Raw genomic sequence first — 23,800 nt, 5'->3', positions numbered from 1 at the left:
GTGGCATGTGGGATCTTCCCAGACCAGGGATCAAACCCATGACCCGTGCACGGGCAGGCGGGTTCTTAACCACTGCACCACCAGGGAAGTCCCTGCAATAGCATTTCTAACCTAATACTTTAAAAGTAGCATAAATTCCTAACAAACAGATAACAGAATGTTGTGACAGTGTAAAGCCCTACACATTGAAAGTGGTGATGTAATATGGCCTTGGCTAAGTTACTGAGCTGTGTTCCCTACCTATAAAATGATTTTTAAAAAAGGAAAAAAAAAAGCCTCACCTCGTAGTCCTGTACCAAAAAACTTTCCATGAAAAAACTGAGGCCTATTTAAGTGCTATAAATTTAGCCATTAATCATGCTAGACTATATTTCCTTTAAGAGAAAGTCAAATTGATATCACTAAGTCAAACCTAAGCCCACGGCCTTCCCTGGTGGTGCAGAGGTTAAGAATCCGCCTGCCAATGCAGGGGTCACGGGTTCAAGCCCTGGTCCGGGAAGATCCCACATGCCATGGAGCAACTAAGCCCGTGAGCCACAACTACTGAGCCTGTGCTCTAGAGCCTGCTCGCCTAGAGCCTGTGCTCCGCAACAAGAGAAGCCACCTCAGTGAGAGGCCTGTGCACTGCAACGAAGAGTAGCCCCTGCTTGCTGCAACTACAGAAAGCTCGCGTGCTGCAACAAATACCCAACACAGCCAAAAACAAATAATTAATTAATTTAAAAAAAAAACAAAAAAACCTAAACCCACTTGAAGACCAGCAGTTACTATAGTTGTGCTACAGGAAGGGGTCAAAGTCAGTATTAGAAATATTATACTTTATTGAATTCTAGAGCAGCTAATCTACCCTCCCGTGTCGACAAATGACAGTAAGAATGGAAGAAACATATGAAGGTTAAAGTAAGAGTCTACACCACTGTGAAAAATGTTGTAACAACTTTCACTGTTCTGGTGAGGCAGTTGTAATACCTTAAAGTGTACAGTGATGAGCCATTCTTGTTCTGAACAACAACAAGAGATTTCACTTGGGATTCTGAAGTGAATTTATCCACGTTGATTGTGCCCTCTGTTTTTGTAAAGGTTCTGGCTTACAAAGCCCTCTTATGCTTGAATTTGAAATACAGCAAGAGGATACAGAAGGCTGGAATGGGGTGGCATGAGCCACACTGTATGGCCCACACGAATGAATTTTACTCCGTTATGGTGTAATATGAGAAGGAGGTTCTCTTCTTTTCGGGTGGCTTGCTCCTTTGTCCTCTTTCAGCTGAATTCTTTCTATAGATTTATCCCAGATGAGAAAAAGACTATGTTTTTGGATAATAAGCATTTTTGCTATCAATCGAAAACATGTAGAAGTGGGTGAAGACTTCTGCCTCAAAATGAAATTGCTGCAGTCCATTCCAGACCAGCCCGACAGCAAGTAGAGAACACTTCTGCTAAGCCACGACAGCAGCCTTACTGGAGTCACTGAGGACACTTAAAAGCTTGTAAAGGAACCTTGACCTTAACAGAAGACTACATTTGATAACGGAAGTAATATATTTCTCCACTAATATACAATACTTACGCAATGCACTGAAAAAGATGGATTTTGGAATAAGAGCACAATTTGTACCATAACAACGTTTTTGGATCACCTCTTCCCATTGTCTTCCTTGCTCCACTCTGAGACCCTTCACCACCCTTAGTGTATCTGGATACACTATGACATACTGATGATGAAACAAGACAAGGAAACAGTGTCACAAGCCACGATGGAGCCAGCTGCATGCAGTTCAGCCCAGCTTTACCCTCCTTACTTTCCTCCAGTACAGACTCCATTACAATTCTGAACCATCTGCAAAGAGTGCAGACACACAAAACTAAAACAAGTATCTCCCTATGATTAGAGTATTTTAAAGTCTTCAGAAACTTTCCAGATGTACCTTTGATGGAGCCCCCCACCCCCCACTAGGACCCCCACAGGGACATCCTTTGCTCCTGTGAGTCCTGCCAGAACTTGTTTAATGGGCGCTCAGAGTTTTGATTTTCCTCCTCATTCTTCCTCTTCCTCTTCTTCCTCTTCATCATCATCTTCATCATGGCAATGTGTAATTTCCTGGGGGGCCAGTGGGAAGAGGTTGGGGGGCTTAATCTCACTAATCGACCGTGTCAACTGGTGCCGTTTGTAGTCGGTATCTTTGAAATCCACTGATGTACGGTTCCGGGTTGCAAGGGGGGACTCCATCTCATTGATATCTACATGTGTGTGTTCCACTGTTGACTCATGAGGCATCTACAACAAAGTCAGAGGTTCAGAAAGCAGGCAGAACAAAACAGCTGTCTCCCAGATCCTAATCCCTCTGCCTTTGTTAGATGGCTGTACAGAAGCACCTATAATGGACCAGAGGCCGAGCCAATTCAGATACTGAAGTATCTTCCTAGAACTTCCTAAAGCTGCCTATCCTCTTTTCTCTCCCACTCAAAACTGTGCCCACATTGTATACTATAGCCTGAAACTGGATAAGATGGGAGAGAAGAGATTATTATTTCCTATTTATTTCACAGCAAAAAAGTCTTGAAATACAGATCAGTATTAGAATATAGGAATTTAAAACTACACTTCTCTCATTTAGCACTAATAATAGAGGAAAGTCTTCACCATTCAAACAACTTTTAAACCAAGTCGTTTTCAAAGTAAAGTTAAGCTCTGTAACATTCTATCTTGATCATACTTTCTCAAAAACTCCTTTTTGTGCAACCATGTAACCTGGCTATGGGCTTTGCACATTAGAAAGAAATGATCGAAACTTTCCTGTGCCATGCCAGATAGCTAGTGGCAGATCTTGGCCTTAACAGCATTAAGATAACAGCATTATCTTAACTGCAAATGGTAGCCTTAGGGCTATATAACTCACCAAGACGTGGGCAGCTCTGAAGAGGTAGCTGAACGGGTAGTACAGCAGATTAATGAAAGATGCTGCATAGAGATCAGCATAGCGCATCACCTGACTGGCAAAGAGGGTCTGCCGGGAGCCACTGCGAAACAGGCTTCCCATCATCCCGTAGCACATGTCCATGTCATGAGTCACTTTCTAAAGCAAAGAACAAGATTAAGGCTCAGCTCATTCAATAACTATTTACTGAACACTGGCTATGTGCCACTCCCTGTATAATATCAGAAATACAGAAATCACTTAAAGTTTATTTTCGAAGTTTTCTCCCAAATCCCATTTGGATACCTTAATACGTCTCTGGATGGAGCTAATGTCTGGGCGCTCATTGCTGCTGCTGTCAAGGTGCCTGGAGACAAGAAAAATCCAGTGAAAATCTCCAGAAAGGAAGTCTCTTACATCTAAGTGACTCCTGAAGAGGTAGATGGTTTTTAGGGAAGAAATTTTTAGGGTTAGGAAACTTACTTGTAGAGTTCAGCCAAGAAAATATCCAAGCTCTGAAGCTCTTCGAAAAGTGCTAAAGTTTGGAAGAAAAAGGAAAATGTTTTAAGTAAATCAAAAAGCATCTAGTTTTTAACTGTTGCTACAACTAAAGTAAAAGGTTGCAGATATGACTGAAAAGTAAAGCCATAGGTGAGTGTGTAAAATGACTTCCTTCCACCACCTTCGGGAAAACCCACTGACAGACACTGCTTGGAATCTGGCAGCAGATGACGCCAGCATTTCCTCTTTAACTGCCTTTCCTCCTACTTAAAACCACCCAGTACATACAACTTTCCTAACTGGATGCTGATTCTGAACTTATAAAGTGCCAATTCATACCCCATCTCAGGTGTGTCAGCAAAGCAAGTGTTAACAGTTCCATCTTTAGATAAACGAATGAGTCACAAGTCCAGAAAACAGAACCAAATCAACTAGATTTCTAAAATTCTATAGGTGGAAAGTTGAAAATGTAGATGAAAGGCTAGCCAGAAAATCCCACCAAGAAGTACAAACAATAGCAACGGCCACTATACGTTGCATGCTTTCTGTGTGTTCTAGCCTTTCTCAACCCGGGTTCCCCAACGAGAATCAAGCCATGATGTATCCAATGTATATAACAAATCTTCTTTATCTACCATCTTTGGGAGAACCGAGAGTCATTCAAATCATTTTTGTCTGTTCTGTGGTTCAGATGAGGAGCCTCGGTTGAGAAGGGTTGTTACTTCTATCACCTTTATGCAGGCATTGCCTCAGATAAGTCTCAGCAGCTTTATGAGAGTAGGTGTTACCCTCATTTTCACATTTGAGGTACTAAGGCACAGGGTGTTTCAGTAACCTGCCTGAGGGCTGAAGATAGTAAGTGGTGGAGCCAGGGTCACTACCTGCGGCAGGACCTTCCGCCACACTGTGAGCGATGCTAGCTAGGACTGGCTGGAGAACTTGTGTGTGTCAAACCTCTTTACATAACTAGGGTCAAAGCTCAATTCAGTGCAGAGTATAGCTCAGTTCAGAGAATGCCTCATTCTCTACTTCTCAGAGGAGCAAATAAAAAAAATACCAGGTGATCAGCACTCAGAGCCATCAATGCCCAGAATCACAGCTATGAGCTGGTAGCAGAGAGACTGGAACGAGCAGGCATGGCTGAACAAATAAGGGACTGCAGAGGTAAGCAGCGTCCACTTTCCGTTGCTACTGTAACATAACTCAGACCAGTAATATTCTAAACTTTAAAGGGATTCAAGAAGAAGGCTGAACAAGATAACCTCTCAAAATTCTGGACTTCTGTGAAATATCTGGCTATAGGAGAAGGAGGTATCCAAATATAAGGCCCCATCTTTTGACCACCTCTGACCCCCTGCATACAAAGTAATGGTTCATCAAAGAGGACTGATTCATAGCTGGCCATTCTGATATAAACTAGCTATGTCAAAGATTTATAAAGTAAGAATAATGGCTCCTTACAACTCTTATCAGTCCAGACATGCAGCTCCTGTGCAAGTTCAGGAATCACCAAAAAAGTTCGCCACCCTTGCCGTTTCTTTGATTTTAAAATGTCCCCAAAAATGTGATCTCCAATATATAAAATGTCTTTGCCCTTGGCTCCCAACAGATCACAGATTGTATCAGATGAACCTGAAACAATGGAACAAACAATGAGAAAACAATAAATGTCTCCATATTAAAAACCAGCGTTCCGAGTACCATAACCATTAAATACAGATTAATTTTATTCTTTTAACTATGTGAGGAACACACTAAAAAAAAGGGCGCACCTTTCTTAAAGACAAAGACTCACCATTGTCTTTTTTCATCAACCTTTTTAGTGCCTCTAAGACAACGCCTTTAGCTCCACTATGCTCACCAGAGCTCTTGATCACCAAGCCCAAGAGCAACAAAACTACACGTCTCAGCTTTAGGGAACATTACCACTGCCATTTCTCATCACAGATCTGCCATTAGGTTGGCTTTGTTCCACTGCTTCTCATTCCAACAAAATACACATCTGTGTCCACAGGGGCTCCTAAAAACCCCTAGAGGACCCCTTGGGAACCACCCGACATTATTCCAGACACTGAGAAAATGCCTCAAATAGGCAAAAGGAGGATTGGAAAAAACTGATCCTTTTAGTGAAAATCAAAGGTTCACTAGGACATACTGACCACTTCTCAAAACCTTTCTCCCTGACTCCTATTGTATTAGTAGGTGATTCAAGTGTTTACCATCAGGAGACGATATCTTTAGAATTCTAAAGAGTATATGTGGCACTGTGCCAGGAGGACACCAAAGTTTTCACATGAGGTCTGAGCAAAGACTTACACTAAATAAAGGGAAGTCTGTGACTCACCCCCAGAGTAGACAATGCCATGCTGTAAGGGGCCCGTGTAGGTACCAATCTTCAGCTTGCCAGTTTTCTGTGAGAAAAGAATATGGATTTTGTAATGCTTTATCCTTCTATCACAATCTCCACCCAAAATGCTACTTGGCTAGGCAGCCAAATGAATGTCACTTTTGAATTATATTCATTTGAATTATTCTGCTATATCGATTAAGACCAAACTCTTAGATTAACTTCAAAAGAGAGCTATGGCTAATAAGTTAAAAATACCTGTTTCCTTAGGGGGAGTAGGAGTGGGGGAAAGGAGGAACATGAAGGGTAATTGCTCGCAGATAGACCTTCCTCTCAACTTACAGTATCCACCTGACGCAGTACTGTGCCTTCTCCAAAAAAGAGTGGTTTCCGTGCGTCCACCAAGATCAGGTCAAAGTAGGACTGCCATGGTCGGTGGGAGCTCCCAGGCTGATAAGGGAGAAACAGCAAAAGCCGAAACATCACTCCTAACCTTAAAGCACTCATGTTTCATCTCAATCAGATGAAAGGAATGTAGAAATACTAAGTATAACCAGAAAATCCCACTATTTTATTAAAAACATATTGTGGCTTATTATAAGCCACATCCTTTTGGAAGCAGGCAAAGTAAAAATATAAATAATGACTCTAACCTCTATATTTTAAATCGTTTCACCTACTTATTAATTTATTTCAAGCAATATAATGTATGAAAGAAAGTGTGCTCACACTCTAAAAATGGGCTATAAGAGGCTCAAAGGGGCTAAGGAGAGTTGCAAAACAAATATGTAAGAGACAGATTAAGAAAGAGGCAGATTAGCATCAGAACTGAAGTATACAACTGACGTGGAACTATTATTAGCAGATTTCATCGGTTCTCAGAATGATGGTTTCAGGTGCACGCTGGTCTTTGGCTTATATGGCAGGCTAATCAGCACTAATGTAGAAGGTATGCCCCTTAACATTACTTCCATCCTGAACTGGAACCATGGCATTAACCTTTTAAGGTCAAGCCAAAGAGCACTGCCATTACTCTGTTTTTAGGTGATCTCAAAACAGTTATTTATGACATTTATTCAAAGAAGCCTAGTGACTAAATTGCAATGAGTATTCCTTAAATCTAAATATGGCCATACTACAGGAATGAAGACTTCTCTGCTAAGTATCAAGGTTAGCTGTTCTTTTGGCACAGAACTCAGCAATAACTAACAGCAGAATCTAGACGTTTGCAAGAATATATACATTTTCTCTCTTTCTTTTAATTACATTATCTTCTTCAACCTGAAAATTCCTTTATTTGCCACACAAATGTAACAATTCTGTATAGAATTTCTTGGGCATAAAAATTATTCTGATCCCATCCTACTAAATACCACATGAATCTCTTTTATTTCTGTCTACCAAGTTTTCAAACTGCTAGCAACTTTAAATTACAGTAGCTCCTGGCATTACTTTTTTTTTTTTTAATATTTATTTATTTTTGGCTGCACTGGGTCTTCGTTGCTGTGCACAGGCTTTCTCTAGTTGCAGGAAGAGGGGGCTACTCTTTGCTGTGGTGCACGGGCTTCTCATTGCCGTGGCTTCTCTTGTTGCAGAGCATGGGCTCTAGGCGCGCGGGCTTCAGTAGTTGTGGCGCACGGGCTCTAGAGCGCAGGCCCAGTAGCTGTGGCGCATGGGCTTAGCTGCTCCGTGGCATGTGGGATCTTCCCGGACTAGGGCTCGAACCCGTGTCCCCTGCATTGGCAGGCGGATTCTTAACCACTGCACCACCAGGGAAGCCCGACATTACTTCTAATATTAATGAAGATTTCTGGATGGTTCCTGACCAATTCCTTACCCTCAACATTCCAGGATATTAAATGCATTCATTGTTACTAAAGCAACAGTCTATTAAGTTACATAGAGTACCTTGGGGCCATGTGGGAAATCAAACAGGTAAGTCATAATTTTCTGGAAAAAAAAAATCCAACATAAGGTCCATATACTACTTCTGCAAGAGATATATGACACCTAAATAAATCACACACAAGCTTTTTATAAGACATGTCTTTTTCAATACAAGATTCATCACATTCTTGTTTCCTCTAAAGTTTATGAAATCATGGCAGTGGAAGCCAGAAATGAATGCTTCATCATAGCAAACAAACGCAAGCTTCTGACATTCTCAGTAGAACACAGACTTCTAGATTTTTTTGTACAGATTCACATCCATATATTCCTATCCAGTTCTCCTAGTGGACTGGAACACATATTTGGAGGTAAGGGGTATCTGAGATAAGGGTGTAGAGATAACTAATGACTCACATGGAAAGAATATACCTTGGCCCTCTTACTACTGTTCCTAGACCAACCAAGCCAACTTACTTGCTTACTTCAAATCACCAAATTTCAAAATCAACATTTTACATAAAGAGGATTGGGGAGTGCTGAGCTTCTGGCTAGTACTGGGAACTTGTAACTGTCTTAGCAAAAGTAACATGATAAGGAGTTAAATCATCTTTTCTATATGCTTTAATCATGGCAAATTTTTTTTTTAAGTTAAGAGGTAGTAAATTTTGATGGCTAAGAGTCAAAACATCTTAGCACCATCTATTTCTGTCTGGCTCCCCAACAGCAGGGAGGGCACATATGTACACATGTGCAATAATAAAGGGTGTAACTTCTGAAGTTTTAGAAATGAAGCACAAAGAGACAACGAAGACATTTTAATCAGCACAAATGTTTTAAATAACCCCAAAGAGAAAACCTTCAAGTAGCCAATTGTAATCAGGGAAAATAGTCAAAAGAAGTATTTAGAAAAATTTGAGAACCACTCTGATGTATGCTATATATTTTTGCTTTTTTCATTCTGCTTTCAAAATGAAATGGCAATGAAATACCCTCACTTAATAAACTATCTTCCTCATTATAGTCACAGTTCTTCAGTCCTAAATAATTCCTTTGTATAAATAAACAAATATGAATATTAAGCACTTACATCTGTGTATTTATAGTCACTGTTGGTGGCAAGAAATACTTTCCCTACTTCATTCATCCGGCTTAGAAGCAAAGGCAGTTTTCCCTGAAATATAATTATGATGATGAGTGAAACACTAAAACACACAGATATTCCTCCACTTATCTTGGGGTTATGTACCGATAATACACCAAACATGACAGCTAGCCAAGCCTACCTTAAACGTGCTGAGAACAAACACTGGCCTACAGTTGGGCAAAATCATCGAACACAAAGCCTATTTTATAATAAAGTGGTTGAATATCTCATGTAATTTATTGAATACTGTACTGAAAGTGAAAAGTAGAATGGATGTTATCAGTTGTCTACCCCCGTGATTGCACGGCTGACTGGGAGCTGTAGCTCACTGCTGCTGCCCAGCATCACGAGAGTATCGTAGGGCGTATCACTAGCCTGGGAAAAGATCAAAATTCAAAATTCCACATACAGTTTCTACTGAATGTGTATTGCTTTCACACCATCGTAAAGTCAAAAAATCTTAAGTTGGGGACCATCTGTATATATTCATTTACACTGTGGAGTAGTTAGACACTGGACTTTTGTCCACTGAAATAGGAATAGGGGATGCCCTTTAAGGGATGGTTGGTTGGTTGGTTGGTTGGTTTCAGAATTTTGCATTTAGAAGACCACATTGTAACTGCATGAATTAAGTATCATATATGTAGTGTATACATGGTGTATATATAATAGATTTATATATAAAATAAATAAATGATTATATGCCTATTAAAAACATATCTCTAACTTCCTCATTATGTCTGCCTCAGGAAAGAGTTTAAATTACCTTGTAATCTCTAAAAGTAAGTGAATTAAGTGTGTTAGAGATGAGGATAAGCTGATTTTTAAACACCATCAGCTAAATACTCTATGGAGAGTATTAGATACGGCTTCACTGTGTATACTTTTATTTTATGAAATACCTTGCAGAAATGACATGATGTGTCATGATGCAACCTAGAAATGTCCAGACCCACCTGCAGATACATGAGGAAATTCTAACTCCTGATGTGACCAGAAAGAAAAACAGCCTTTCCTTCTCTCACAGTAAATAGCTTCCCTCACTTAAATCCTCCTGAACCCCTCAGTGTTCTTTCTTGAAACAACAATCATGGGCGTGGGAGTGGACGGGAAATAGGAGGTACAAAGAATGAAAACAATAAGAAATCTTTACCAAAGAACTTTGAGAAAATAATTGCATTCTACTTTTACTCTGTAAGAAAAGGAAGAAGTATCTCATCTCAGTGCTGTGTGTGTCTGTGTGTACTTTTTATTTTGAAATAATTTCAGACTTACAGAAAAGTTGTGAAAATAGTACAGAGGGTTTCTATATATTCTTTATCCAGCTTCCCTCAATATTAACATCTTAACCCCAGTATAATGATCAAAACTAAGAAATTAACATTGGCACAATGCTTTTAACTAAACTACAGATATTTAAATATTTTATTAGGTTTTCCACTAATGTCTTTTGAAGTATTTTAAAGCTTTCCTCATTATTCCTTGTTGATAGGTTAAAGACAATTTAAATAACAGTCACACATATGTACATTTTTTAGATGATCTAGCACTGTGGTTATGATTCAGGATACATTTAGGTGTGACTTTACTACTTATTAACTGTATGAACTTGGGCAAGTTATTTAAGTCCCCAGTTTCTTCATCTATAAAGCAGAGGTAACAGTAACTAACTCACAGTTATATGGAAGATTAAATGGGATAATGAATGTAATCACTTAGCACAGTGATGTGCGCAAAGTAGCCACTCTAGCTGCTGTTATTGTAATTAGAGCTAAAAGGGCAAATGAAATACTGGGTCTTCTTGCCTAATAACAAACAAGAAAAACTAAAACCCATGCTCCGGCTGAAAACTCTTGGTGATTATACTCGGAGTGTGTTAGACTGCCACGACACAGAAATATCTTCTCTTGTCCATTTCATTATAAATAAGCTTGTTATTAATTTCCCTATTAATAGGTAAAGGAAGCTATCATGCAGATCTATTTTTCCCTTTATTACTTACATCTTTGACTACATACTTCTCAAGATTTTCAACTGTCTTTTCCTTAAGGGAACCCTAGAGAAAGAAAAAAGGAAGCAAGAAGAGAACAAAATCAATTTTTAAGTTTATTATAAAAACTGTGACTACTGTCAGCCTAAATGCATTTCTTAACTATTTCCAGAAAAGTAGATAAACTAAACAAGGCCAGGATAAAGTGGCAGATGTGATGTGCTGCAACTCCACCTCCAAAATGTATTTAAAATATAAAACTATTTTTATTTTAAACTAGAAATCAAAAGGCATTTCATATTTTATTCAGCACAATTTATAATAAATGTAAACATAATATTACTTAGTTAATGTTACTGGCCAAGTGGGAGGTATTTGGAAAAAACAAATGGACCATGATCATTCTGAAAGGATATGGTAAGTATAATCCTAATGCTAAAATCTCTTCCAGTAAGTTTGGGAAATGCAAGCTGAAATAAGATCTAGAAGCCAAGCACCACCACTGAGGAAAGACCGGCATTACCTCTGTAAGCAGGACAGCCAAAGACAAGGACAGAAGTATTCTAGACAGCTATCACCAGAGGCAAATCCCACCCCCCTTGTTTTTAACAGATGAACAATTCTGCTCTATTTGCACTTGGAAAGTTAATGTCAGACCATAAAAAACACATGCCAGGCAGTGAGCAGGTGAAGAAGCAGCTCCTAGGTACCTTGTAATGAACCCAGTCAACTGCATCTCTTACATCCTGGAACATACTCCGGTAAGACATGAAGAGGTCCCCATCTTTAAATCCTGTTTCACAGCTACAGAAAGATAAAAAGAACATGACAGGGAATCCAAAAGAGGGTAAATAAAATGAATATCAAACATTGCCCAGGGGACCCAAAGGTTCCATTGTCACATAATAAAGGCCGTGTGGCTAATTTGGAAAATAATTACTCCCTAATGAAAACCCATTCTGACCACCAGAGGTGACTGCAGTGTTCAATGGAATACAATAACTGTGAACAGATACAAAGTGGTAGAAGAATATACTGAATGGAAGCTAAAAGGCCAGTTCCAAAAATATCAGGTCCTTTATCACTTTTAAGAAACAGGTTCCCATCAAAGAAACATTTAAAATTGGTAATTTAGGTTCCCTCCACCCTCACTTTTCTGACATTGTCTCTAGGTACTAAGGTATTGTCTATTTTCTGTTTATCTTAGTGACTTAGTGCTCCACCAAATTTAGTGCCTTGAAGTGGATAAGGCCTAAAGAGGATAAGTAGTTTGCGAACTCTGGCACATACGGCTGAACTTACAATTCTCCCTAGAAAGGAAAGGATAACTTTTTCAAGACTTAAGCAAAATTTTACTTCAGGGAGGATAAACAGTATTTACTCCTCAATTAAATCTTGCTGGGCCTGGGAATGAAACTAAATTACCATCCCTGAATGGCTCCTGGGTAGCTGCTGTGAAATGAGTTGGGGGGTTTTAGTGCAATTCTGCTTGGACAGATAATCATCACACAAACCTCCCACTCAGTTGTCACAATTAGCACCTCTGCTGGCCGTCTTCATTCCCAGGAGAAGCCAATCAGAAGTGGTCCCTTCCAAACATGGCTGCAGCACACTGGCAAGGAGAGGGCCGTGTGGGAGGTGAGAGCCTGCATGGAGCTGCTGGTGCTGTCCCATCTCTCAGGCTGGCAATGTGGCATCTTTCACTAGCACTAAATTCACTTCAGAAAAGCAGAAAAGACCTGCAGTGGCCAGTTCTCTAAAACCCTGTACATTAATTTTTTAAAAAATCAATTGGAAAAAGAAAATTATAGTATATACATACCTGGTATATCTGGGACAATTAGTAAAAAAATCTACTAGGCAGGCCAACAGGTAGGTCTCTGAAAAATGAAGAATAGATATTCATAAGCTAGAAGTGAGATAATGAAATTTGTTTCATTATGTCCTTGCGTAAAGACAAACGATTATGGAAAGAAGGGAAGGCATCAGTATATATAAGCATAGAATAAGCATAGAATATATAATATATAATATATAATATATAAGCATAGAATGAGTCTACCTGGTAGGTTGAATAGTGTGTTCAGAATGTAAAATCTTTCAGTGTCATCTCGTTGAATAAATTTATTTGGATACTGCTCTCTAGTTTCTGGTCTGAAAGAAAAAATTTTAAATTAACTGACATTCAAAAATAACATTATAACTCTGAGACATATTCATCATTCAAAAATTAATTCAGATATTTTGGTGGCTATGTGCAAGGCAGGGTTCCAAATAATACACATGGCAGGACTTCCCTGGTGGCGCAGTGGATAGGACTCCGTGCTCCCAATACAGGGTGCCTGGGTTCTATCCCTGGTCGGGGAACTAGATTCCACATGCATGCCGCAACTAAGTAAGAGTTCGCATGCCACAACTAAGGAGCCCTGGAGCTGCAACTAAGGAGTCCCCGTGCTGCAACCAAGACCTGGCGCAACCAAATAAAAAACTAAATAAATATTTTAAAAAAAAACAAAAAACACATGGGTAGCTCTGAAAAGGAAGAAGCTTGGTTCCAGCCCCTAAAAAGTTCTCAGTCTGATAAGGGAGGTGAGTCACATACACAGACAATTATAACAAGGTAAAAAAAATCACAACTACAAGCAAGGTGAGAAGAGCTATGAGAAAACCGAAGAAGGGGAGACCATTTCAACTTAAGGGGTAGAGAGAAGTGAATGTGGGAATGTGGAGAGGAAAATCTTGGAAGAATTCATGAAAATGGTAGCATATGAGCTGGTCCTTGAAAGCTAGATAGACGAATCCAGAAACTAGTCTGAGAAAGGGGAACAGAGAAAAATAAAGCTAGAAAGACTAATTGAGGCAATTATGCTATTGTTTTTATACTTCATTCAGGGGCAACAGTGCCACTGACAGTTTTGGGGTTTTTTTGGCTGCACTGGGTCTTCGTTGCTGCCTGCAGGCTTTTCTCTAGTTGCCGCGAGTGGGGGCTACTCTTAGTTACAGTGCGTGGGCTACTCTTCGTTGCAGTGCGTGGGCTTCTCATTGCTGTGGCTTCTCTTGTTGCAGAGCACGGACTCCAGGTGCGCGGGCTTCAGTAGTTGTGGCATGCAGGCTCAGTAGTTGTGGCTCACGGGCTCTAGAGTGCAGGCTCAGTAGCTGTGGCACATGGCGTAGCTGCTCCGCGGCATGTGGGATCTCCCTGGACCAGGGCTCGAACCCATGTCCCCTGCACTGGCAGGCGATTCTTAACCACTGCGCCACCAGGGAAGTCCCCACCGACAGTTTTTAAGCAGAAGGATAAAACCATCAGAGCTGAATTGTAAAAATATTAAATTAGTAGGAGTTTTAGGATAAAACGGAGGAAGAAATGTGATGTGTTGCAAAAATGGCTACAAATTCTTCCTATCCTTTTGTAATGTGACTTTGCAGTTTTTCCAATTAAGAGGCTCAGTCTATTTCTCCATCCTTGAATACAGGCTTGAATGGCAGCAAATGGGATCCAAGCAGAGACTTGGAAAACACTTGTGTACTGGGGCTTGCTTACTCTTGCTGCACTTGGAACTCTGAGACTGCTATGTGAATGCGAGTGAGATAACCTGCTGGAGGATAAAAGGTTACATGCAGAAATGAGATGCCCCAGCCAACAGGCTGCCAACTGCCAGACATGTGAGTGAGGCTATTCTAGATCAGCTGAGCAATCCCAGAATTGCCCAGCTGACTCTCAGAATTTTGAGCTAAATCAAATGGCCATTGTTTTAAGCCACTAAGTTTCGAAGTACTTTTTTATGCAGCAAAAACTAACTGACCCAGAGACAGAGGCCTGGGAAATCAGGGGATTACTGTAGTAGTCCAGCTGAGAGCAGGAGGGGCATGTCCTAGAGTGGCGCAAAGGAAATTAAAGAGAAGAATTATTCAAGAGAGATTGCCAAGGTAAAATGAACAAGACAAGGCAACTGATCGGATGTGGTAGATGAGGAACACGAGAGCCAAAGACGACGATGCTCACACTAAGGTGTCTCCGAGAGGGTGGTGGTACCATCAACAGAATCATGAAAACTAGATAAAAAGTAGATACAAGAGGAATTTTATTTTGGATATGTTACTCTAAAAGTAAATATTTTTACAGGCAATTAGAAACAAAGGTCAAGAACTTAAAATAGAGATTCAAACTTGAGAGATAGCTGGGATCATCTCTGCACAGGTAATAAATGAAGTCAGGAAGACTATTAGAGCAGAAGAGGCCACTTAAGAGTGCAGAGAAAGAAGAGCAGACTGAGACTAGATCCAGGGAGGACATTCAGAGTTTAAAAGAAAAAGCCAGTGAAAAAACCAGAAGTTAGAGATGCATGAGAACCTTGAAGAGTGAAATAAAACACTGCAAGAAGAGGAAGAGGAGAGTATTAATAAAAATATTACAGAGAGGGTGGGATAGGGAGGGTGGGAGGGAGACGCAAAAGGGAGGAGATATGGGGATATATGTATATGTATAGCTGATTCACTTTGTTATAAAGCAGAAACTAACACACCATTGTAAAGCAATTATACTCAAATAAAGATGTTTAAAATATATATATATTACAGAGAAACCAAAAGGGAGAAAAACTGAAATATAAAAATGCACAGTCCTCACAGTGAAATATGAAGATTAACTATTTTGAATAAAGGACACCAAATTTAAAGTTCATACTCAGAATAACTTGGGTAAATTCCTGCTTGTGTTTGTTAACTACAAATGGGCATAAACTCTAGTTAGGGATATAAAATCACATTAGCTCCCTGTCTTAGTCACCCTTCTGAAATAAGTGTTCCCAATAAAGAATAACTTTATGGAATAGCATATCTTCTAGCCTTCCAAGATTTTCTGTAATGAAAATTAAGGCAGAAGGGAATAGTAATTTATGCTTTCCTCAGTAAGGTTTAGTAAGATGACATTTTCATCATTAAAGAATAATTCCTTTACCTAAATATAGTTATTTATTAGGCAATTAGAACCCAAACAGACTTATAAATACAGTTAGCGATTACATTTTGTTTACTATATTTGTTTTTTTGGGTTTTTTTTGTTCTTTTTTTAATTTTACTTTTGGCTGCGTTGGGTCTTCGTTGCTGCACATGGGCTTTCTCTAGTTGCGGCGAGCAGGGGCTACTCTTCGTTGCGGGGCGCGGGCTCCTCATTGCAGTGGCTTCTCTTGTTGCAGAGCACAGGCTCTAGGCATGCGGGCTTCAGTAGTTGTGGCACGCGGGCTCTAGAGCACAGGCTCAGTAGTTGTGGTGCACGGGCTTAGTTGCTCTGCGGCATGTGGGATCTTCCCGGACCAGGGCTTGAACCCATGTCCCCTGCATTGGCAGGCGGATTCTTAACCACTGCATCACCGGGGAAGCCCCTACTATATTTGTTTTCTTTTTTTTTTTTTAAACGTTTGGCCGCGCCTCACGGCTTGCGGGACCTTAGTTCCCCGACCAGGGATCGAACCTGCACCCTTGGCAGTGAAAGTACGGAGTCCTAACCACTGGACCGCCAGGGAATTCCCTACATTTTGTTTAAATTAAGTGTCAAGTCATGCTAGTATACGTTTAAAATAAAAATTAATTCACAGGGAGGTAATGTATCATAAAGGAAGGGATGCTAGACTTGGAGTTGGGAAGAAAAGTTATAATACAGTACTGCTAACTATCTGTGACCCATAGAATAAAGATTTGATCTCAATATTATCCTAGTCTAAAACTTTAAAAGCCTTTACCATTGTCTGAAAAGAGGCTCCAACTCAATTGGCAAGGCATATAAGGTGATGCTTGCTGGAGCCCTAATTTTCCTTCCAACCTTGTCCACCACTATACTTCAATAATTATCTCCCTTTCCCTCCATCTTCATTCTGTCCTTCTCCATGGACTTTTTTTTTTTTATTTAACTCTAAAGACTGTACAGTGCTAAGTACTGTTTGAATGATTCTGTATTTACTCATAAATGACTTATTTCTGAAACAATATTAAATGTATTTCCAAAGGAGCTATTTGGAAACTTTATTGGCTTATTTGGGGGGGAAGAAAGGAGGTCTATGGATCTTGAGTTAGTAAATCTAATTATAGTACTAATACATAGAATTTCTTCTCTTCCTTTTCTTCTCTGACTACACCCCTACCCAGTAACACGAAAGTCCATTTCAGATGTTCATAAATAGAACCTTGGTTCATCATCATTGGGATTCTGAATTGTAGTGACAATATCTGTACATAAAATAGCTTGGGTTTTTAGTACTATTTGCAGTCACTTCACATTCTAAATCCTGCCTTTTGATATTCATGAACTTGAACAAACCCCTCACGAGAGGAACAGTGAAAGGAAGATAGATATAACCACTGGCCTAACCAGATATGTCAAGGTAGGGTGTTCACTTCATACTGTTCTCACTTGGAAATTGTACACTTGGAAATTGTTTAGCCTGTGTAATGCCAGCTGAAGAGTCTTGTGACATATGATTCAATTCCAAATAGGGCACTGCTGTGACCTCAGATTTAAAGGAAACTCTGGTACAGTTTGTTAGTTTGTGTCTCTTATCACAAAATGTATTTACTAAAAAGACACTGTCTCTTTAACAACTTCATTGTAGACTGTGGTTTTTACTACTTTGCTATTGAACATAAATAACAGACTGACACTTAAGCCATTTTGATTTTAAGAGTTGCTGTGATCCTAATACAGTGTCAGTAGTAAATTAGGTAATATAACAGTAGAGAAAATATATACTGTAATTGTAAAGCCACAATTATAGAAACTGTCATATTGTGGCATTGTGATTTTTAAAGAAAAAATTGAGATGTTTCACAAAAAAACACTAGATACTAAATTTTATCTGCTGTTTATTACTAGGGTGAAAAGTCCAAATTAGTAAGAATAGTGGAAATATTCTAATTATGAAAATAAAATGTATCCTTATTTGTTTTAAATAGTGTCACTCTGTATTCATTTTTAACCCCATGTTTTAAAAAATTTTAAACACATGATCAAATACCTGAAGGTACTCATTGTAATATAAAAAATAATGTATTAGCTGTTAAAAATCTCAGTCATTTACATTGCTGTAGTTTTAAATTTTTCAAAGCACTTTTACATACATACCTCTTCTGAGCAGCTACCTGAGAACTGTATTACAAAGGAGAAAATAAAAATCTTAGAATTTCAAATAAGTCAAAGCCACTACAGTTCTTTTTGGGCAAGTTTCAAGATTAGCTTTGCTGTATGCTATATAATTAGAAGGCACTAATTTAAACAAAATGTAACTGCTAACTATATTTATAAGTCAGTTTGGGTCCTCACTGCCTAATAAATAATTGTTAAGTATCCTTATGTAAAGGAATTGATCTTTAACGATGAGGGAATAGGAAAGTATACTGTATTTGGGGAGACAATATCATCTTCATATTGTTTGACTATAAAAACACGAGACAGAGGTTAAAGGTTCTTTGTACTCACCCCCTTATGAAGTTAAATCCATGTGCACAGACCAAGAGGTTTCCATAGGCATCAACTTTCAAAAGATTTCCGTACAGTGTATCAAAGACAAGCCCCCTATGTAAAAATGAAGACATCACCAATCATGCAAAGTGATAACGGCAATAATCTAATGGAGTATTTACTCCATCACCACAAACCAACCCTCACCTTATTCAGGTTTTATGGCAGCTCAAGTATGTCCCCAAACAATATAACTCTAGAGGCTAAAGTGAGTGAATAAAATCTTAAAAACGAATCTCAGAACAACTAACAAATATTTACTCTGTCCAGATAAATAATCACAACTGTTTTATGTGAGAAATAAGAGCTTAATCAAACAAGGTGTAAACAATAGTTCCTCTTAATACAGCTGGTTCTATCCTACAACAGAGTCTCTCTTAATTTCCTTGGACAACTGAGCTGCCTTATATTTCCCTCTGTTACATGTTGTATATGGGACATATATGATGGCATCTCAAAATAAGCATCATCTTTCTTTTTTTTTTTAAAGAGTTTTTTGGTGTGGACCAATTTTAAAGTCTTCTATTGAATCTGTTACAATATTGCTTCTGTTTTATGTTTTGTTTTTTTGGCCATGAGGCATGTGGTATCTTAGCTCCCCGACCAGGGATTGAACCCACACCCCCTGCACTGGAAGGCGAAGTCCCAACCACTGGACCGCCAGGGAAGTCCCAGCATCATCTTTCTTAATGTCAAATCTTTCTTATCAAATCCAGGAATGCAAACTGCCAAGAAGTCTCCTGATTACCAAGTTCAATATATTAGCAAAACATGTAACTGCTCTCCAACAGCATAAGAGAAGAGCATCTGCGATTACTGACCATCAATTTTAATAATCCCTCTTCTTTCTCATAAATAGATCTTCTTTAATAACAATAAACTAAGTTCAAAGTTCAAGTCAGGAACACAAAATATATGGTGTACATGAAAGGTTTCATGGTCATTTCAGAATCAACACCAACCAAAAACAAACAAAAAACACAAAAAACCCCCAAAGAATCTTTTGATGTTTTGTTGTTTTTTTTGTTTGTTTGGGGGAAGTTTTTTGGTTGAGGATGCATTTGGAATTATTAATTTTGGGGACAGAAGGAGGAGTCTTAATCCAAAAATAATCTTGAAAAATTACCTGGTAGGGAATGTAGAATCATATGCAAAGCTGAGCAGCTCCTGAGGATATCCGATAGAAACTAATCTCTCCACGGTAAGCTCAAAGCCAAGGGACTCATACTCCGGGGACTTGTACACTGCACAAAGAGGAGGTTCTCATTAAAAGAACAGCCACTTAAAATAGAAGGCAAATGAGCGAAGTTCTACTTTCCCAATTCCTCTCTCCTCCTAAATCTGCCATTTTTCTTCGTTTCCTTCAAACTCCATGTTTTGTACCGCCCTGAGTAATCACAGAACTCAACTGTCAGTCTGTGGAAATAGGTCATATTATAGTAGGAGGAGCAGCAACAAGATGAATTATCAGGCATTTCAGAAGAGTTCCTTCATTCTTAGGAAACCTAATCCAAAAATTTTTTCCTCTTTATTCTTTCATGCCCACAATCTAAAGGCAGGCGGGATAATGGAATATGCACAGCTGTGATATTAACCATGAGAATATAATTAATATAAAACTAGACAGGTCTATGTATGTTGAAGTCCTCACTGTTGTGCATGATTGGTGTAGGAATCCTTCAAAATTAGTTGTTGTTTTTTTCTTTTTTTTAAGACCCGTCTATTTTTAGAATTCCTATCTGGCTTAGTAGTTACTTTAAACTCCTTCTCCAATCAGCATGATTCCATTTGTTAGGATTTACTTGTTTTCTTTATCAGCCCTGACAATGTCATAGCCATCAAAATTGCATTTTGCAAATTATTAGTGCTAAAACAACCATAAGAAGCTATGTCTGAGATAGGAAAATCTGGATATGAATTGGGAATTAGACACTGAAGAATTATAACTCATTTTATTAGACCTGATTATGGAAGAATGAGTATGTGCAAGTATATATATAAAATATATATACCTCCTTATCTGCCAAAGAAGAAGAATGAGTTTTTTACAGGTGAAATAAAATGGATTTTGGAATATGGGGGTTTCTCTCTAATATTATATGTCTGAAGTTTTCTATAATGAAAAATCTTTTCAGAATCATCATTGCAGTTTCGTATAAAGAAAATGTTGCTCCTTTAAACAGGTTTCTTCCAAATGAAAGATGTAGGTAGGCAACCATCCATCAGTCTCTCGGGTGGGTAAGCCATATTAAAAATAAAAATAAAAAGACCTGCAATCTTGCTAAATGCCAAATGAGGATTAAAAAACACCCCCAAACATCCTATTCTTTTGTCTCAAAATAATTAAACTATTATTATTATTATAGTTCTACCTATAATTAACATATATAGCCTATGGCTCAAACTGATTCTTCATTGCAATTAGTCTGCCTATCCAAGTTAGTGCTAATGTTTTAATGAGTATGATTCAACTTTCCCTTTCCAAAAACAATCCTTTAGAATATTTCTGGAAATACATAAAAGAAAACAGCAATAGTGGTTTCCTCCACAGACGGGAACTGAGTGACTAAGAGGGGAAGGAAGAAGACTTTCATGTACCTTCTTCTGTACCTTTAAAACTTGTAACATATTAATGTATTATCTATTCTTTTTAATTAAATTGAAATTTTAAAAAAACAAGGTGAGATTTTAAAATCCTTTAATAAACATCTGTCATATTTATAAGCCTCAAAATTTTAAGGTCCTTTAGGAGATGCTTAAGTCTCATCTCACCAGAACAATGCCAAAAGAAGCTGTCATTTCGTCTGTGGTCTCAGGGGTAATAATAATTTAAGGCTAATGCTAACCCTGGCTAACATTTTCAAAACTGGCTATATTTTTGTCCTCCCCTCAATTCCAGCCCCATCCTCACCCATCCCTGCCCACAAAATTTTTTGAATCCTCAAGTGTGGAATTCTTAAATTTGAATGATGTACACTGTGGTAAAGGAAGTGCTATATATTCATACATGCTAACAGAATAAGAGCTGGTGTATTATCATAAAACCAGGAAAGCCTGGTATCCATTGATGTCAATTTGAATTATTTTGAGAGTATAAAAGAATATCTCACCCCACCCCGTGCTTCCACCTCAATTGAAAGTGAATTTCATTTTGACAAAATTTTCATAAAACAAAAATTACTTCTCAGTCCTAACAAAGCCCCACTTATGTCAAACAATATTTAATGGAACAAAATTCCAGTATAGCTCAGTAATTTGGATAATCCATTGACATTCATTCTCATAGGATTTGGCCCATATAAAATGTTTTCAATTATTAATTTTTCAGAAAGATAATTTGCTGGATATGCCTTAAGAATGGGAGACAGAAACAAAACTTAAACACCCTCCACCCAGGCTCGCCCCTAAATGAATAATTTTCCCTAGTTAGGGAAGTGATGGAGTAATAGTGATTAAAATCTATTTCTATGAGGCAATTCAGATTGAAACCCAAATCAATTTATTCAGAATTTTTGCTGAAAAAAAATGTGTGAGGGCAGAGATCTCAATTCCCCATTTTGCCACCATAAAGAATAGAATAACAGAAAATAAAACACTATACTCTTGTCACATTGTGTTTATTCCAAGGCAGAACTTCCAAGTGTTCAACTGAGATGACTTTCTAGAAATTCCACCTACAGAAATAAATACTTTAAATTTCCTTTCTCTCAATGAGTTTAGGGTGCTTCCAAAAAATACAGTGTATTTTCCCCATTTGCTAACTTGAAGTTACACAGCATGTAGAAACATCAGCTGAAGCCAGAATTTCGGTCTCCCTGAGTCTCATCCAAAGCTTTCTGTGGTGGCATATAGCGCCACTGTTAAAAATGAATTTCTACATTAAGTAGGCCATCAAAATTTAAGCTTGGGTGTTGAAACACACTACTCTCCCTCCAATTTCTTTCAACTAGTCCAAAATAAACTGCTCTAATCACAGGTGGGAATGGATTTAGCAAAGAGAGTCCAAGTTCCACTCTGACAACACTATCTATTTCACTAAGCTCTATATTAATCAGTAAGACCTACAAGGTATTGACATTTTCTCATAAGCTTCCTGGATAATCATTTCAGTAACACGAACTCCCAGGTCATTAAATCAGCTGCTAGAGAACTGTACAGTACAACCAGGGCTGGAGAAGCAGAATTGCAGCTGCACAGAGCATGAATCTAGATGTTTTGTTCTAAGTGTCCCTTGGGAATAATCACAACTTGTTCTGACCTGGTGGTAAAAATGACAATTCCTGAACCCTACAAAGTACCATCATGCCTTAAATAAATAAATAAATAGATAGATAGATAGATAGCAAAATTTCTTTTTTAATCAACCAGGCCCTTCAAAGCCAGCCTGGACATCTGCGGGGAATCACATATATCACCTCAGACTAGAGCTCTATATGCCTCTCCACAGCTGCAAAGGCTCTAATTACAATTTCTCTGGCAAAACTGGCAAGTAAATGATGCACAGCTTCAAACTCAGTTCTCACAACTGACTTTCCAAAACACTGCCAATAGCTTCAAGAGTAAACACAGCCTCACACATTCACTGCTTATTTCTTTTTCAAGAAGGTCCTCAGGCCTATTCTAATTTACCCAATATCCAAAGACAAAGGAAGAGGTTATTTTAAGGGCCAGAGTCCAAAAAAGAGGACTGCTTCAGGCACCAGGGCAGCACACAGTGTTCTCAGGTTACGTAACCAGACTATAAAGAGAACAACCAAAGCTTTGAAAGCTGAAGCTACTGAGAGCATTTAAAGATATTCTTTACTCCATAATCTGCGAGGGAAAAACATTTCTTCAAAAAATATCAACTGCATGTTGTGGGGATGAAAGTTGTGGGCTGTTTTGAGTAGATTTTGTTCATACAAGATAGAATCTGGATTAGAGGAGACAGTCCCTTTGGGTGAGCCGAAAACTTTCTGCAGGGAAGTCTGGAATTCTCATGCACTTTTTACCTTTGCCACCAAGACACACTGTGTAGTAGTTTATAGATTTTAGACAAAGGAAGGGCAAACCTCTACAGAGGTTCCAGCCTAGCAGAATGCTGCTGCCAAAATGAGAACTCACATGAGGCAGATGCAGATGCAGAGTGTGTCACTCCAGTCTTGAAGGAGTTACACTGGCACTCCTGTTAAAAAACAAAACAAAGCAACAAAACAAAACAAAAACAAAAACTGGTTTTAAAACTGTTGTGATGGGCTGGAACAGAGAGATACCATTTGGAAATTGGTATTAATAGGAGTTACTGCCTCCTATTTAGAAGCCTCTGACCATCACTTAAATTCATCTAATTAGCCATAGCAAAACAAGGGTATTGAAGATAAGCTTAAGTATTATACATTATTTAACTTTTCGGGTACCCTGAGCCTGGAATACAAGCCAAGTCTGATCCTGAAATGTTAAGTCAAAAGACAAACAGAAAAATAAATTTCTTTTGTCTTAGTTTATTTTTTCTAGTACATTT

The 23,800-nt window shown here is 38.6% G+C and overlaps 1 protein-coding gene across 7 annotated transcripts in view; it reads right to left on the bottom strand.

Moving 5' to 3' along the window:
* Nucleotides 1–803: 803 nt before the first annotated feature.
* NT5C2 (5'-nucleotidase, cytosolic II) overlaps nucleotides 804–23,800 on the bottom strand; it is a 105,723-nt gene continuing 82,726 nt past the window's right edge. For 3 of the 7 annotated variants that reach the window (XM_082425231.1, XM_082425233.1, XM_082425234.1), the window contains 16 exons: nucleotides 19,427–19,544; nucleotides 18,259–18,354; nucleotides 17,905–17,928; nucleotides 12,850–12,941; nucleotides 12,610–12,667; nucleotides 11,498–11,591; nucleotides 10,800–10,853; nucleotides 8,741–8,824; nucleotides 7,672–7,713; nucleotides 6,106–6,213; nucleotides 5,761–5,827; nucleotides 4,878–5,048; nucleotides 3,399–3,450; nucleotides 3,222–3,282; nucleotides 2,898–3,074; nucleotides 804–2,275 (listed from right to left, as the gene is read on the bottom strand). In XM_082425231.1, the coding sequence (XP_082281357.1) occupies nucleotides 2,036–2,275; nucleotides 2,898–3,074; nucleotides 3,222–3,282; nucleotides 3,399–3,450; nucleotides 4,878–5,048; nucleotides 5,761–5,827; nucleotides 6,106–6,213; nucleotides 7,672–7,713; nucleotides 8,741–8,824; nucleotides 10,800–10,853; nucleotides 11,498–11,591; nucleotides 12,610–12,667; nucleotides 12,850–12,941; nucleotides 17,905–17,928; nucleotides 18,259–18,354; nucleotides 19,427–19,544 (1,538 nt within the window). In that variant the 3' untranslated portion in view covers nucleotides 804–2,035. Of the gene's footprint in view, nucleotides 2,276–2,897; nucleotides 3,075–3,221; nucleotides 3,283–3,398; nucleotides 3,451–4,877; nucleotides 5,049–5,760; nucleotides 5,828–6,105; nucleotides 6,214–7,671; nucleotides 7,714–8,740; nucleotides 8,825–10,799; nucleotides 10,854–11,497; nucleotides 11,592–12,301; nucleotides 12,459–12,609; nucleotides 12,668–12,849; nucleotides 12,942–17,904; nucleotides 17,929–18,258; nucleotides 18,355–19,426; nucleotides 19,545–23,403; nucleotides 23,464–23,800 lie in introns of those variants that run through there. The other 4 variants (XM_082425237.1, XM_082425232.1, XM_082425236.1 and 1 more) reach the window with 4 other exon arrangements.

Source organism: Balaenoptera physalus (assembly GCF_965194825.1).
Source record: "Balaenoptera physalus genome assembly, chromosome: 14".
NCBI classification, from domain to species: Eukaryota; Metazoa; Chordata; class Mammalia; order Artiodactyla; family Balaenopteridae; genus Balaenoptera; species Balaenoptera physalus.
The sequence above is the reverse complement of the archived record's forward strand: the minus strand, read 5'-3'. Positions and strand labels throughout refer to the sequence as shown.